Genomic DNA, 17333 nt, shown 5'->3' on the forward strand with positions numbered 1-17333 from the left:
GATTGTTTTTGAGAGCTGTTGCTTGTGTATATGAAATACATATATTGCTGATCTATTTGAGGGCAAGTTGCATGCATCACACAAAGGATAACCTATCTCATGTGTCCACTTTCTTCTGTTTGTTAACTTAGTCACTGTTCTTAGCAGTCACTAGTTGTCAACTGGTGGAGATGGTCCTCTTTCTGTTTTACGTCTGCTGTGTTTGTGTGTGTGCGTGTGTGCGTGTGTGTGTGTGTGTGTGTGTGTGTGTGTGTGTGTGTCGCGCGTGTGCGCCACAGTTTCTTCATCTCTCTTGAGGCATGATTTACTTTGTAGGTGATAAAAGCAGTAGTAAAGAGAGCAAGCTGGAATGACAGCAGGTTTTTGTTGTATTTAACATGGACCTGGGTGGGGAGATGCTGGGTGGCCACAGAGCCAGTTTGTCACTTCCTGAAGTTCATCCTGCAGTCACAGCAATGTCATCTCAGAAGTCTGGCCCATAACAGTGTTAGGTGCTCCCTAGGAGGACACTTGGGGACAGGAAAATGAGAAAGTGAGACTGCTGCAAAGCCAAGAAAGGTATGGTCTCACCCATCACCTGACTCAGCCAGATCCTTGGGGGTCCCATCCTGAGGCAGGGGCACGCACCCAACCTATGTATAGCCATGCATTTTAAGACTGTGAGGGGGGAGGGGGAAGAAAAAAGAATGTTACGAAATTTTAAATAACATGTCCTAAAGCTTGTTCACAGTGCCTGGACCAAAGTAGGTCACCAGTTACTATTGGAGTTACTATCATTGTAACTCCATTTACTATGAGTGATTTCCTTTTTCTGTTAACACTTTGAGATATTCACATAACCATCATACAATACAGTTTATCGAAAGTTTATGCACACCACAACCTGCTCTATACTTTCTTTTCCCTGTAAAGCAACCTTGTAACCTTCTTGCAGTTACCCCTGCATTTCCTTCCGCCTCATCCCAGCTCCAGAAATCCCAGCAAGGGATTTTTCTGTTCTGAACAGTTCATTTAAGTGGCTCCATATAGCATGCCGTTTGAGTGGCTGTGACTCCTTCAGGCCCTTCAAGGGAAGGGACCCTCCTAAGAAAGAAGTTGCTTTGCATTCTGAGCAACCCACCCTCCCAGCAGCAGAGAATGGACACATCAGCTGTCCAGGGGCCACTGGATATCAGGTGTCCACCATAGCGAGTGGTGGGGCTCTATCAGGAGTGAGACACCAGCTGTCAGCATGATGATACAAAACTGGCATTCGGGCAGCAGCTCCTGGATGTTCTGGGTAATAAGGACCTACTATGTGTCATGCTTCAAATCACTTCCTTGTGAGATTGCCACTGGAGAAATCTCTGTGGCCAGATTCACAACCTTGATGGGAATTTTAGTTATTTAAATTTTTCTGAAGAATAACTTGAATCTTTGAATTGTGTCAAGTCTGAAGAAATAGCAATAAAACGACTCAATTTCCATCAAGGAAAGATGCTGTAGTTCTTAGCCACATACCTCTTTAAGTCTTATTGGACACCTTTACCCTTGTAAAAGGGCAAGAAAAAGGATAGACATAAAGATCAAAGTTAAAGCAGTACCTGTTGGCAGGTGGTTGTTGTTTTTAATTTGGAATATCCCAGGAATCCACAAAAACATTTACTAGTAAGTTATTTAGTAAGGTCCCAAGACTGTGAGGCTAATAATAGGTAAAAATCAATTGTGTTCTTACATACTCTTAGCAAACATTTTTGAGAACAACTTAATCTCCAGCACCACCAAGAGGAAAACAAAAACCCGAGAGTAGCATGGTGTCCAAGAGGAAAGCGGAAACCCTGAGAACAGCATGATGTCCAGGGAGAGAGCAGAAACCTTGTGAAAGCAAAAGCTTTTAAGTGGGAAGGTGAGACGTCATGGTTCTGCAGAGAGGCAATATGGCAGTTTCCCAAAACTGATACACAGATTCAGTCAAAATTCTAGCAATTGTTCCTAACATGAGGTCTCACTATGTAGCCCTGGCTGACCTGGAACTTGTTATGTTTACCAGACCAGCCTCAAACTCAGAGATCTGCCTGCCTTCTGAGTGCTGGGATTAGAGGTGTGTGCCACCAAGCTCAGCCAGTTTTATGTTTTATAAAAATTTTGAGGCTAATTCTGTGTACATTTTTGCTGTATTTCTCTAGCTGCCAATTCATGGGGAGGAGGAGGATGTTTTGTTTATGTTTCAGTTCTGAGGTCAAATCCAGGGCCTCCAGCTTGCTGAACAGACGTCTCCACACTGAGCCTCCTGGATGTCCTTCCTTGCACAGGTGCTCCTGTTCACAGAAGGAGTGTTCTCTCTGAGCTCTGTACACTGGCATCTCCTGATAATGAACAGCACGCGTGTTTTCCTAAGCTATATTCAATGTCACATGTGTCATTTCTGTTAGTCTTGAGAAGCACAGAAACTTGAGGTATTGCAGAATCTTGAGATCCTGGCTGAACCTCTTCAGGAGACTGCATATTTTTTAGTAGTGTCTCTCCCTGCCTTGCGGAGGCTGCCCTCCTCCCACATAATTTTGTTGACTCACATCCTTCCTCTCTCTTGCTTTCACACTACAAAAAGAATGGAGTGGTCCGTGGGGTCCACAGAAGCTGAAATCCCTGACCGTTCTGGAAGGTGTAAGTCAGTGGAATGAGAAGCCATCCTCGGAAGCTTTGTGGGGTCCCACGTGAATGAACACCAGCTCAAGAGTGTGTAGGAGGGTTTGATCAGCTGAGGCTGAGTGTTGTAATGCCTCTTCCGTGTCTCTGGCAAGAAGACAGGTGTGAGGTTGGCACTTAGCTTAAGTCATTCCCGCCTTTCCCCAGCCCAGACCCAGCTTGCCCTTGCCCAGCTCTTCAGCCCCCTGTCCTCCAGCACAACTGACCCCTGTTGAGCCTGCTGCTGTATCCCACATCCAGACTTCCACTCCCAGCCCTCCTGGAAAATACTGGGAAGAGCTTCTTTCCCAAGTCCAGTGTCGGCAGGGTTAAAGTGCTGGAAGTACATTCAGAAGCCTTTGTTAAAGTGTGGTCCCGAGGCTGCTGGAGCCCACCTTGACCCTCTTTCTTTGGCCAGATGTTGCTGGTTAAGAGCCTAGGGCCAATCATAATTTGACTGACCCGAGTTAACTAAATGCTGGATGTTTCAAGATTTCACTTTTCTCGTCTGTAAAACTACACGTCCTTGCCTCCTTCATAGGGAAAGGTGGGGTGTATAAGTAAACGCCCACTGCGTGCAGCTCGTAAACGTGACAGCAGCCTTGTTACTACAGTACCTTCCTTCAGATGCCAGCTCAGGATCAGAAAACTACAAGTGTAGATATGTTCTGGCCAAATCCACAGTCTCCAGGAAGCCTCGTGGGGATTAGAGCTCTGTAGCCTTTAGCATTTTGAGCATACCCCAAGCCAGCCTGAGCCAGATCCACATCTGAGCTGTGTGTCCCCAAGCAAGCCACCTGGCCTTACTGTCATCCGTCCTTTGTATGCTGGGTAATTTCTTCCCTGTGAGGTACTAATGGTGTGAGAGATGGTGTATGCAAAGTGCCCCACTCAGAACTCAGGAGACAGCCTGCTCGGCCACTGCCACTCCCACCACTCTCTATGAGGAGTGCCCTCCATTGCTGCCTGGCTGTGTGTGAACCCTGAACAATTGTTGTGAAGGCCATCCCAGTGTCTTCTTGTGCATTACCAACATATGGCTTCAGGAGGGGGGTTGGCATATGTAACTGCTTCAGAGTGACTGAGGAAACCGTCTCCTGCCTTCTCTAAGAGCCTGTAGTTAACCGCCACCACCTGTCCCCACATGTCCCCACCAGAAAGGTGAGAATGAAGTGTAGACCCCCAGACTGGAAACCCATGGAGCCCTCACTTTAAGAACCCAGAGTGAGTTCACCAATCATGTCTCTCCACACTGGCATCCTGGCTGCCTGCTGATGAAATCCCACTCCTTGAGAGATTATTATGTGGACCTGTTTTCTGAGGGTCACACTACACCCACCTTCCTTCCTTACCCTCCTCCCCTTGTGAGTTATAGTTTTCCTCACCACCGAGGAAGAATAAATCAAGTGTGCTTAGAGATTTATGTAGTTTTCACTGTTACAGCTAGCAATATAAAGTGACATAGTATTTTCATAAATATATACTCAACACAGAATAAAAATGAAAGCTGTCCAATTAGAACTCAGTGCATTTCAGACCTAAGTCAGAAGCACCCCAGCTTTTAGAGCACCCACCTTTCAGACCAGAATTGTAGGTTGCACCTCACTTCTGTGATTTATGGCAAGTTTCCAATATTAGGGCATTAAATTATACAGAGATTGTATCCCAATCCTCTGATTGATTATGAATAAATTTGAGTCAAGGCAGTTTAAAAAATAACTTTTTTTGTCTCTTTATGACTTAATACCATGGAGAAATAATTGTGCAGCAACAGCCACACACAAGGTCCCGGCAGATACAGGGGCTGCCTTCTCTGGGAATCCTTTCTCTGGCAGTAATTTTAAGAGAGCAGTTCATAACTCAAAATCAGTTTGTCCATGATTCTCAATTAAGGAACCACAGAGGCATGTGAACCACAGATGCCTGAAGAACAGGAGGAAAAGCAGCTCTGCCTGACTCCTGGAAGCTCCACACCCATCTATGCCACACCAGGGAAGCCAGGACGTGTCAGTGCATTTCTTTCCACCGTTTAGTGTGGCTCAGAAGCTGCTCGAGAGTGAGGCAGTCAAACTTCTGATGAGGCCTCACAGCCTATAGGTGTGAACTCAGGGGAATCACCACTTGGACCAGCTCGCACATTGCAGAGCTCAGATGCCAGCACAGAGCTGGGCCCCAGGCCAGCAATGAGCAGCTGGGCTGCTCTGGAGAAAGGCTATCCAGAGTCCAGGCCAGGCAGTAAGCTTGTTAACACTCCCCTGCTTCTCTCCAGATGTTGTCCTACTCATGGGGGCGCTATTGTTAGCATTCATTTTAGGTAAGGAATCGGCCATAAAGGTCAGAAATGTGCCCATGCCCCAATAAAATTGAACCTGTGTCTACAAGTATCTGAGATCAGGCTCTGTGTTAGTTTCTTAACCTATTTGGGCCTCTGTTTTCCCATTTGGACCATGGAAATGGTGAGAGGCCCCAGGACCATTGGGAGGAAGCACCAGGATGAGAACAAAAAGGATCTCCCCTTTGTATCCCACCCACCTCGTTAACAAGGCCGTGCATAGAAAGCATGTTCAGATTTAAAATGCCTAGGTGTGGCTTAGAGTCAGCGAGAGATCCAGAATCTCCCACTGCCCAACCTCACCAGGCTTCCTACAGATCCAGTTCTGATCCACAGAAGCTCCGTCATTGCCTACAGCATCTCATCCTTCCTGTTTCGGTGGTTTCTCAGCCAGCCAGGAGACCTAGAGCTTCTGAGAGGACCATCAGAGTCATGAAGGAATGGTTCAGTCTCAGTGCTTTTAGACAGACTTCAACCTCCTTCCAGACCCTTCCTTTGTAAATATCACATTGCCATTACCTGATTGCTCACTAAGAACCCCAAATGTTAGTTCCTTGTTACATGACGGAATCTCTTTTGCTTACTGACTGTTTATTTCTAGTCCTCTTTAGGTATCTTTGCTCTGCTAAGAATTCTGATTTGGTCATTTTCTTTGTCTTTAGACACTAGTAATAAATGGTGAACCCTAAGAGTGTTGGGGGGCACAGAAAGGGAACATACATGTTGCAGAGCAGGTGACTGAGGCCCAGTAAGTTCTACTCTGAAAGTCCCATGGGCCCCTGACCAGTCAAAGCTCCTGGTCCTATCTCCATGAATGCCAAGGAACATGACTTGACACTTCAGCCAAACTGAGTCTAGCTAACTCCTGCTATTGTGAGCCCTTCTCAAAATTACCAGGCATTTCCTCTACAATAAAACAGTGCTGTTTATGACTGTAAGCTAGACATTGACTCGTGTTTCATTATCATTAGCATAGACAAAGATACTGTCCAGTATGTTCTGTGCAGCTACTGAGTCCCCAAGGGAAGTTGATCGTCCCAAGCTCTTGATCAGGCTTCAGATGACAACAGCCTTCAGACTCAGGTCTGGCAGTCGGGAGCATTTGGTTCTCCATGTGTAGTGCAGACTCCTCAGATGCCTAGCCCAGGCGGTCCCACCACAGCTCTGTGTGGTTCACCCTGGTGTAACAGCACCTGCAGCCCTAATGCCCTTGCTGGGTCATCTGGTCACCACTGTCCCATTCACATCTCCTTCCTGGACTGCTCCTGACCAACAGATCAAGTCATGGTCATTGTATGCATTGACCTACAGCAGTGGTTCTCAACCTTCCTAGTGCTGCGACCCTTTAATACAGTTCCTCATGCTGTGGTGACCCCAACCATACAATTATCTTTGATGTTACTTCATAATTGTAATTTTAATACTGTTATGAATCATAATGTACATACTTTTGGAGATAGCAGTTTGTCAAAGGGGTCATGACCCACAGGTTGAGAACAGCTAATTTACAGTTATGAGAAAGGGAGCAATTATCCCCTTGTTAAGAACCCCCTTATAAAACCAGCAAATGTAAAACTACCTCCTTTCTAAATTCAGTAGCCTGCCCAGTCTAGAGGTCTGCTATCCACATGTACCTCCCATCCAAAAATGTTAACTGGAAAGTTCCAGGAATGAACAGTCTATAAATTGTAAGTTCTGTGCTATTCTGAATAGCATGCTGAAGTGTCACCTAGAGTTACCCCACTCTGTCCTGCTCTGGATTGTCCTTTGGTTCAATATCCACACTGTATATGTTGCCCATGCATTTAGTCATGCGGTAGCCTTCTCGGGTATCACATTGGCTGTCCCAGTATCACAGCTTGTTTCAGGTAACCAGGCTTTTGCTTAATAGCTCCAAAGTGCAAGACTGGCAATAAGTCAGAACATATGAAAAGACAGATGAACTCATTGCTGTGTGGCAATGCCTCGGGGGGCATAGAAAAGCATAGCATTCATGGGGTCATATACACAGGGGAAGCATGGTATTCATGGCATCTGTATACACAGGGGAAGCATGGTATTCATGGCATCTGTATACACAGGGGAAGCATGGTATTCATGGGGTCAGTATACACAGGGGAAGCATGGTATTCATGGCATGTGTATACACAGGGGAAGCATGGTATTCATGGGGTTTGTATACACAGGGGAAGCATGGTATTCATGGGGTCAGTATACACAGGGGAAGCATGGTATTCATGAGGTCAGTATACACAGGGGAAGCATGGTATTCTCGGCATGTATATACACGGGGGAAGCATAGTGTTCATGGCATCTGTACACAGGGGAAGCATGGTTTTCCCGGCATGTGTATACATGGGGGAAGCATAGTGTTCATGGCATGTGTACACAGGGGAAGCATTGTATTCCTGGCATGTGTATACACAGGGGAAGCATGGTATTCCTGGCATGTGTATACACAGGGGAAGCATGGTATTCCTGGCATGTGTATACACAGGGGAAGCATGGTATTCCTGGCATGTGTATACATGGGGGAAGCATAGTGTTCATGGCATGTGTATACATGGGGGAAGCATAGTGTTCATGGCATGTGTACACAGGGAAAGCATACCTGTGGTCAGTACAGCCAGTTTCAGGTGTCCACTGGGAGTTATGGCTGTCTTGCTCATGGGTGAGAGGGGGCATCTGTGTACAATATAGCCATCACCTGTAAGTGAGCATGACAGACAGCTTCAGTCAGCATTGTTCCATATCCATACACACACACACACACACACGCGCACACACGCACACACACGCATACACACACACATGCACACGCACACACACACACACACACACACATGCACACGCACACGCGCGCGCACACACACACGCACAGCTTCAATCCTTCTCTGGAGACATCTGAAGTAAAATATTCCAGCTTCCTGTCCTTCCCATAAATTGCTTTTTTAAAATGTAATCCACATTATAAAATTCTCCCTTTCAAAGTAAAATTCAGTGGTTTAAATGTTTTCAAAAGGTTGTGCACCATCGCCATTGTCTAGGAGCTGGCCATTTGTAGTTCCCATTTCACAGAGAATCCCTGTATTCATAGCATCAGCCCCTACGCCTCTCAGCCTCTGTCAGAAATCTAGTGTTGGGCTCTAACTCTGCTTACTCGGAACGTTTCATATGTGCGGCGTCTTATGTTTTATGGCCTTTTCTCTCACCTAGCTTAATGTTTTCAAGGCTCACTAACATTGTAGTCGGTACTCATACTTTGTTCCTTTTTATGGCTGAACACTGTTCTGGACAGACATTTAGTTCATTCCTACATGCTAGGCCATCAGCGTAGATGTGTGTTTCATTTCTCTTGGGTCTTTATGTAGAGTGGAGTCTCTGGGTGTTAGCTCTGTGTCTAACGTTTTTGAGAATTACAGTGTCTGACAGCAGCTCTGCATAAGTGTTCTCCTATCTGAAAGACGTGAATGCTCGTTGCTTTCTGACTATTTTACAGACATCCTACTGCCTGTGCCATTGCTTGCTCTCACTTTTAACGGTAAAAACTATACATGTTTTTAATCAACCAACCATCAGTAGTTACCAAAGTGGCTTCTCAGGATTCACCTATCAGTGTTTCTCTTTTTTGTTTTTCATCCCATCCCTTGCTGAACTATTTCTCTTGATAATTCATAAGCAAATATTTTGGAAATGGTGAAATCTGATTTCCCCCCACATTTTAGACATGGCTTTTATTTTGCCCTCAAGTATCGGGTGAGCTTAGCATTTGAGGCTCCTGGCTCCTGTTCTTGGTATTTGGCCTGACTGTTGTGTCCTCCTGGTGTCGCCCTGCTGTCTTTCTCAGCAAATTCTAGTCCCTCCTCTTTGACGTACCACAGTTTTACTACGCTTTACATCAGTGTGGAAATTGTTCCCTACTCCACAGTTTTTCTCTGAGGACCCATGTCTTCATCCTTTCTGGAAATTTTTCAGCTAATAATCTCTTCTTTTCTGCATTATTTCCTCCTTTCTCTGTTTCCAGTTTCTGTTCCCAGTCTCCCAAACACCTCTTTAGTTCAGGGCTCCATGTCTACTGCTTTGTATCTGGTGTGTCTTCCGATTCATTTCCTTGATTCTCTTCTGTTGGCTCATTTCTTCTTTGACTGTTACCGAATACAATTTACTCCATTTGTTTTCTCGGGGGTTTTAGTGTGTGTCTTAATACCCTGTTTCTGGGTTTTCGTTGCTTCCCATTATTCAATTTTTGTCCGTTTTCTGTCAAAGGATCTTGTTTTTATAGCTGTTAGTCTTTCTTAAGAACTCTGACATACAAAAGGTATTTATTTTGGTACTTGTCAAGCCTTTCTTATAATTAATCACCCTGGAGTGAACTCCTGCCCGACTGAGGTATCTGGACTGCCTTACTTAGCAAGAAGTTTCTTAAAGAGCTGAAAGATGTTTCTTTCTTCTGGTTCAGTGTGAGTAATCAGGACTTTCTGTTTTTGTCCTGGCCTCATGGGCACACACACACACACACACACACCCTCATCCACACCTGATTTCTTCATTGTCATTTAGAGATCCACTGTCAAATCTGGGAACTGTCCCTTCTAGAACCTCAGGTTGAGATTCTCAAGCTCAGAGGTATGCTGGAGAACTCTAGGTACATGTGCTCATGTACATTCATGCAGTGAGAGTTACGCCTGGGCCTCCCACATGCTAGTCAATTGGACTTACATACTCTAGAACAGAGCTACACTCCCAGCCCTGTGACTGTTACACTTTAAGGAACTTTGTGAACTCATTGTTAATGAGCTACTATGAAAAGTTCAATTAATGCATTCTCCGGTAGTTAGAGTTAATGTTAATATTCACAGAATCAAAATTAGGTGCCCACAGGTTACCTACACGGAAGTCCTAAGGCCCTCTCATGTCTTTCCCTTCCCTGCAGGTATCAGAGCTGTGTTCTCCGGCCACTACCACAGGAATGCGGGGGGGACCTACCAGGATCTTGACATGGTGGTTTCATCTGCAATCGGGTGCCAGCTGGGCAGAGACACCCATGGGCTCCGTGTGGTGGTCATCACTGCTGAGAAAATTGTTCACCGTTACTACAGCTTAGAAGAGCTGAGCAAGAGAGGAATTGACGAGGACCTGAAGGAGCTGATGAAGGAGTGATTCCCCATGTAATCCACCCAGGTTTCATGCCCACGAATGTCTACAGCCCCTCACAGCAATGTCTGAGTAGACAGGCAAGTTTGTGAATGGCTGTCCTTTTATATAAATCAAAATGCTGGGTCCTAGCTTCAATTATATTCAAAAGGGGGCTGTCTTCCCTTTAAAAAGCCAGAAAAGAAGGCTGTCAATATTTTCTAATTATGGTGTGAGACTTTCCACATGATGTTTGGGTAAATTCTCCTCATGGTGCAGCCTTCAGCTCTGCCCTGGATTCCCCCTGTTTCTGACAGTTTACAGTCAATACCCACCTTCTGCCCTCAATCCCAGCTCAGTACCCAAGTGTGATCATCAATAATTCCTCCAACAAACTGCTTCTGCTTTTGTTAAATTGTGGTCATGACTCCCAGAACACTGGGAAAACAAAGGTCCCTCCTTCTTACTGGCCGACCAAATAGTACCACTCTGTCCCAGGGCCACAGAGTCCTCGTAACAGGGAGCTTCATAACCACCACTAATGTGAATTTCAAGACTTCTGTTACTGCTGATGGTACAAACACAGGTGGTCCACGTGACGTTGGGTTTTGTTCTGATGACAGATGTCACCTTCACGTACAGACTCCGTGTTCCAGGTGAGCAGAGGAGAGGCCGCAGCATGAAGGCCCTGGACAGCCCATGTGTCTGCCGTTTACATCCTCCTGCTGCGGCCAGCCCACAGCGTTATCAGATCACAGTGAACCTAGTGGGAAAACTGGACGTGATGCAGACTTCTCCCAAGAACAACACAGAACTGTCCCGGGGCAAACTATATCATGTTAATTACCACTGACATACAATACCCCTGGACAAAAAACAGTGTGAGTTACTTAAAATCCTTTTCATGGTGGAATCCGCTCTGTTGCCTCCTCCTGGAGCACTGACCTCTGTGGCCTTCCCTCCATGCAGCTCCTAGCTGATGCTCGAGTAACCGGGGCTCTCTGCCCTGCTGCGGAAGTTTTACAGTGTCCTGCAGTGGCACAGGGGAATCCTAAACCGACTTAAAAAACTCACTGGTTATAAATGAACCACAAAGCCCATTAAATTAAAAACTTTCTCATTAAAAAGTTTAGTCAATGTAGCAAAACCATGAGAAATTAAATAAAAAGATAATTGGATATGTAAATTCATATGGAACAAAAGATACAAGAAGTTAATGATGTTACAGATTGGTGACACACCAGCGCTCATTGTTAGGTAGCACAAGAAAATTAAATTTTTTAAACCAGAATGATCTTGTAGTGCTTGGCTATGTTCCTGTTTGTTTCCTTTTTTTTTTTCTTTCTTTTTTTTTTTTTTTCTTTTTTTGGTTTTTTTCAAGACAGGGTTTCTCTGTGTAGTTTTGGTGCCTGTCCTGGATCTCACTCTGTAGACCAGGCTAGCCTCAAACTCACAGACATCCGCCTGGCTCTGCCTCCCAAGTGCTGGGATTAAAGGCGTGCGCCACCACCGCCCAGTGTGTTTTCATTTTTCTTTATAGCAGAATGTAAGAAGTCAGGAAAGGAGTTAGATAAGGGACAAAACTAATAGTCCAGTTGTCCAGATGTGATTACTGCAACCCCTGAACCCAAAACATGTGGGCTTGACTCCATGATGGGAGGAAGTTTAATTACAGTGGGCTGAAGGCATGCCCTTTGTCCAAGATCCATGTGAAAAATGCAGCCCCAGAATGGGGACAAGGATATGGTAAGAAGCGGTGGAAATGAAGTAAGTCCTTGTTTCCAAAACACAAATCAAAGAGCTGATTCCGAAACCTGAGACTATGCTAAAGAAAGGAACGGCATGGAATTTCCAGCGGTCGATGGAGCAGCTGTATCAAGGTGGGGCTTACTGCTATGGGGAACAAATGGGTGTCCACGTAATTCAGATGATATGTCACTACTCCATTCACTCATATGCCTTCTTTACAAAAAGAATCTCATTAAAAGAAAAAATAATAAAAGACTTCCCACATGCACATGCTGTGTTTTTTAATGTTCTTTGGGTGTTTTAGCTGATGTTTTAGCTCTGAAAGGCCCAGGCTGGTTGTCCAGCCCATCTATGGGCATGGAAGGACAGGGATTCGGGCAGCCCCGTCCCTAGGCAGAGCACGCCACATCCGGTGGGGAGTTACTCCTTGCTGTTGCTGTGGTTTTGATTTGGATATGGCTTGTCCTCAGAGGTTCTAGACTTTGAAGTTTGATCCTCATCATGAAGCTGTGACAAGGTCCTAGTGGATAGCTCTTAGGTCGTTCTTGGGCCCCAGTTGCTGTCTGGCTTCCTGTCTTACAGAGTGATCTCTGGCCATGGTGTTACCATCTACCAAGCAGCCTTTAACAGAGCCACCATGCCTGCCCTTGAAGGCCCTGAACAATACATAAACCTCTCTGCTTTATCAAGTACCTAACCTCAGGTATCTCATTATAGTAACAGACTCATACACTCTTTGCTTATAGTTGCCACCCCCACAGATTCAGAAATGTCAGTTCTCACCCCCTTCTCATTAGTCACTTTAATTAGAAAGTCAAGGGGCCACTAAAGAGGAAAAGTTATTTTAAGTGGTCTCAAATTGGATTTTCAAGGCTCAGAAGGAGGAGTTTGTGGAGGAGGGTGGGATGGGTGACCATCTTAACTACATTTTTTTACAGGTTGTAGGGGTATAGAGGTGAGGGGTGCAGTGAACTGTGTGCTTAGCTAACAGAACACACTGCATGTCTTAAACATCTATCTGCCTTAGGTGAGTGTCAGCTGCAGGTAGAAACTACAAGGCGAAAGACTAGTTTTAAGGCCCCACAAATGCCTAGGCCCGTTGCTCACAGCTGTAGATGCTACCCTCGTGACATGGTCCTGAGCAAAGTCTTTGAAGAAGAGGCAGCAGAAACACAGTTTGCCTGTATTTGAACTCTCCATTCTTACCCCCTAGGCAGCACCTGCATGGCTCTGCAGTCACGGAGTAAGCAAGGTATTGCCCTGAGCCAGGAGCAGGCTCTGCTGATACTTTTTGTGGTAGACACTGAGGGGAGAGGGTGTTTTTCTCACTTAACCATAGCAACTTGGCTGCACAGGCCAAAAAAAAAAAAACATTTGGCTGGTGGTTTTTTCTACATAACTACATAAAACGCTGCTTTTGTCATCAAGAGAGGGGGTGTGTGTGTGTGGTGTGTGTGTGTGTGTGTGTGTGTGTGCAAATTTTTTTTGAATAATCACAGCATTTTTCCAGAAAATCTTCTACTGACTGGGTTATCTTTCCTTCAGTCAGTTTCTGTTTCCTTATTTTAAAACTTGGTGGCTTCACAGTACTTGCTGAGTCTGTCATGTGTGTTTGCAGTGTGTAAATAAATTTGATCAAATAATGATGTGACCTTTCATTATCCCATTGGGCACCTTTAACAGTAATCTTTCTCATTTTGAGGGCTTCGGCCTGATGTCCTTATTGAGCTATCAGGCCACACTTGCTATGTTCCAAGTCTGCCCTCAAGCCTGTCTCTGGACAGCTTTGCTGGCCATTCCTAAATCTAGGCCTTCACACTGGCTCTTTCTTGTGACAGGCATTGGTACCTAGTTACTGTTTTCTCAGTTCAGCAGTCACCCCTGAGAGTGGTCTTCCTGCATTATACAGCCAAGTCTGCGTGTGTGTGTGTGTGTGCGCGCGCGCGCATGTGCGCGTGTGTGTGCGTATGCACGCGTGTGTGTGCATGTGCGTGTGTGTGTATGTGTGTGTGTGTGTGCGTGTGTGTGCATGTGTGTGTGTATGTGTGTGTGTGTGTTGTAGTATACTAAGAAATGTGCTTGAAGCTGGGTGATGGTAGCACATGCCTTTAATCCCAGCACTAGGGAGGCAGAAGCAGGTGGATCTCTGAATTCCAGGCCAGCCTGGGCTACAGAGTGAGTTCCAGGAAAGGATCCAAAGCTATGCAGAGAAACCCTGTCTCAAAAAAAAAAAAAAAAAACAAAACAAAACAAGAGAAAAGAAAAGAAAAGAAAAGAAAAGAAAAGAAAAGAAAAGAAAAGAAAAGAAAAGGAAGGAAGGAAGGAAGGGAGGAAAGAAAGAAAGAAAGAAAGAAAGAAAGAAAGAAAGAAAGAAAGAAAGAAAGAAAGAAAGAAAGAAAGAAAGAAAAGAAAGGAAGGAAGGGAGGAAAGAAAGAAAGAAAGAAAGGAAGGAAGGAAGGAAGGAAGGAAGAAAGGAAGAAAGAAAGAAAGAAAAGAAATGTGCTTGATTGACAACCAAAAGATCATTAAAAGTCACCTCCACCAGGATGCAAGCCATAGGACAGCAGGGTCACTCCTGTTACTTGCTACTGCGATATACCCAGCACTGTGCCTGAAGGTATTTGTGCCTCAGCTGCTCACAGAATAAAGGGAGACAGCAAAGCTGTTGTGGAACTTCGAATGTAATTGGCCCCTATAATCTCATAGGGAATGGCACTATTAGGAGGTATGGCTTTATTAGAGTGGGCATGGCCTTGTTGGAGGAAGTGTGTCACTGTAGGGGCGGGCTTTGAGGTTTCTTATGCTCAGAATATGGCCCAGTGTCTCAGTTGAGTTCCTATTGCCTACAAGATATAGGACTCTCAGCATGCTCCCCATCATGATGATAACTGACCGAACCACTGAAACTGTGAGCGAGCCTACAGTTAATTGGGTTTTTTTTTTTTTCAGTTTTCTTTATTAAGAAGTTTTCTGGGCTGGAGAGATGGCTCAGAGGTTAGAAGCACTGGCTGTTCTTCCAGAGGTCCTGAGTTCAAATCCCAGCAACCACATGGTGGCTCACAACCATCTGTAATGAGATCAGGTGCCCTCTCTGGCCTGCAGGGATACATGCAGGCAGAACACTGTATACGTAATAAAGAAATTTTTTACTCACTCTACATACCACCCACAGATCCTCCCTCATCCCTCCTCCCACCCTCTAGCCCTCCCTCCCTAGCCACCCCACATCCACACATCCCCCAAATCAAGGTCTCCCATGGGGAGTCAGCAGAGCCCGGCACACTGAACCTAGGCAGGTCCAAGCTCCTCCCCACTGCACCAAGGCTGTGCAAGGTGTCACACCACAGTCACTGGGCTCCCAAAAGCCTGTCCATGTACTAGGAACAGATCCCCATCCCCCTGCCTGGGTGCCCCCCAAACAGTTTGAGCCAAACAACCGTCTTCCATATTGTCTTCTTTATAAGAGTTACCGTGGTCATAGTGCCTCTTCACAGCAATAGTACCCTGAGACAGCTGTACAGCGGTGGCAATCACAGGCAGCCAATATGAACCCTCAATACTCAAGAGGAACTAAGGAAGGGGCCACTTTCCTCAGCCTTGTGCTACAGGTTGAGTATCCCTTATCTAAAATAAATGTTTCATATTTCAGTTTTTGTGTTTCATTTTTTTTTTTGTTTTGTTGAGATGGGGCCTCATGTAGCCCAGGTTAGCCTGAGACTCAGCTATGTAGCCAGAGATAACCTTGAACTCCTTACTCTGGGATTCTAGGCATGTGCCACCACATCAGGCTCTTTTAAATATCTGCATATGCACAAGGTTGCACATTTCTAATCCAAAATTCCAAATTTAGCCATTTCCTGTGCTAGAACATTTTGGATTCCACATATCCAGAACAGGGATGCTCACCCTAATTCTTTCCAAATAGTCACCCAAGCTAGATGTCATCAGGAAGTCAGAAAATAACAAGTACCCCACTTTTATGCTTGGTCCCAGAGCACAGTGAAGACCTTGGAGGTGTCCCAGCTCTTCTGAGCCTGGTTTCCTGAATGCCTGTGGAGCAGCGATCAGAGCGGAAGCACCAGGGAAGGGCTGACCCCGGCCTGGCAGCCATGGCAGCGGCTGAAGAGAGTGCCATCCAGTGCGGGAGCCGCCCACCGGCTCCTGGATGAGCAGCTCTGCAGAGACCCAGGGAAGGCTGGGAAGCTGGGGGACCTACAGCAGCATCCGTGTTTGAGTGACAGATGAGAGAATGTCACAGTGCATCTGAACAGAAAGGAGAGCAGCGGCTGTCCCCTGGGGATCCATGGACTGGGTCTCCACACACCAACTGCCTCCATTAAAGCCCTAAAGCATACCTGAGACTTGAGAAATGGACAAATTCAGAGGACTCAAAACCTAGAGGACAATGCTGCAGTGAATCTGAAAGTGCAGATGTCATCCAAAGGCTGTGACCATCCAGGTAGGCTGGAGAGATGGAAAGAGGAGTAGGCAGTCAAGTGCAATACACATATGTATGTGTGTAGTATGTATGTGTGTGTGTATTTCAGCCTTTAAGTAGATGAGTTCCTTGTACCTAGAGTATATTATACAATGGAATGTTGCATGATGTCACATATATGTGAAATATAAGTATTTACAAAGCAAAATGGATGGAGAGATGACTTAATACTTGAAATGTTTGCTGCATAAGCAGCAAGGCTGAGGACTGGAGCTTGGATCCCCAGAAATAGTTAAAATTTCAAGTGAGCATTGTAGCTGCCTGTAAGTCAGTGCTCAGAGGGTGGAGACTGTACAGATGAGGCAAGCTGGCTAGTGACAGGGGCTGTTTGAGTGAGGTTCAACTGAGAGAGCCCATCGCAACATAAACAGTGAAGAACGATTGAAGGAAGCGCCTGTCATCAGCCTTACACCTTCACATGCCTGCACATAGGCACACACATGCACATAGGCACACACATGCACAGAGGCACACACATGCACATAGGCACACACATGCACACAGGCACACACATGTACATAGGCACACACATGCACACAGGCACACACATGCACATAGGTGCACACATGCACACAGGCACACACATGCACACAGGCGCACACATGCACACAGGCACACACATGCACATAGGCACACACATGCACACAGGCACACACATGCACATAGGCACACGCATGCACATAGGTGCACATAGGCACACAGGCACACACATGCACACAGGCACACACATGCACATAGGCACACGCATGCACATAGGCACACGCATGCACACAGGCACACACATGCACACAGGCACACACATGCACATAGGCACATGCATGCACATAGGTGCACATAGGCACACACATGCACACAGACACACACATGCACACAGGCACACACATGCACATAGGCACACACATGCACACAGGCACACACATGCACACAGGCACACACATGCACATAGGCACACGCATG

At 45.8% G+C, this 17333-nt stretch overlaps 1 protein-coding gene across 1 annotated transcript in view; it reads left to right on the top strand.

Annotated features, from left to right (window-relative positions):
- Cpped1 (calcineurin like phosphoesterase domain containing 1) overlaps positions 1–11443 on the top strand; it is a 115468-nt gene extending 104025 nt beyond the window's left edge. Inside the window, exon 4 of the mRNA XM_059269972.1 lies at positions 9930–11443. Coding sequence (XP_059125955.1) covers positions 9930–10156 — 227 coding nt within the window. The 3' untranslated portion in view covers positions 10157–11443. The remainder of the gene's footprint in view (positions 1–9929) is intronic.
- Positions 11444–17333: the final 5890 nt, after the last annotated feature.

Source organism: Peromyscus eremicus, chromosome 8a, assembly GCF_949786415.1.
Source record: "Peromyscus eremicus chromosome 8a, PerEre_H2_v1, whole genome shotgun sequence".
NCBI classification, from domain to species: domain Eukaryota; kingdom Metazoa; phylum Chordata; class Mammalia; order Rodentia; family Cricetidae; genus Peromyscus; species Peromyscus eremicus.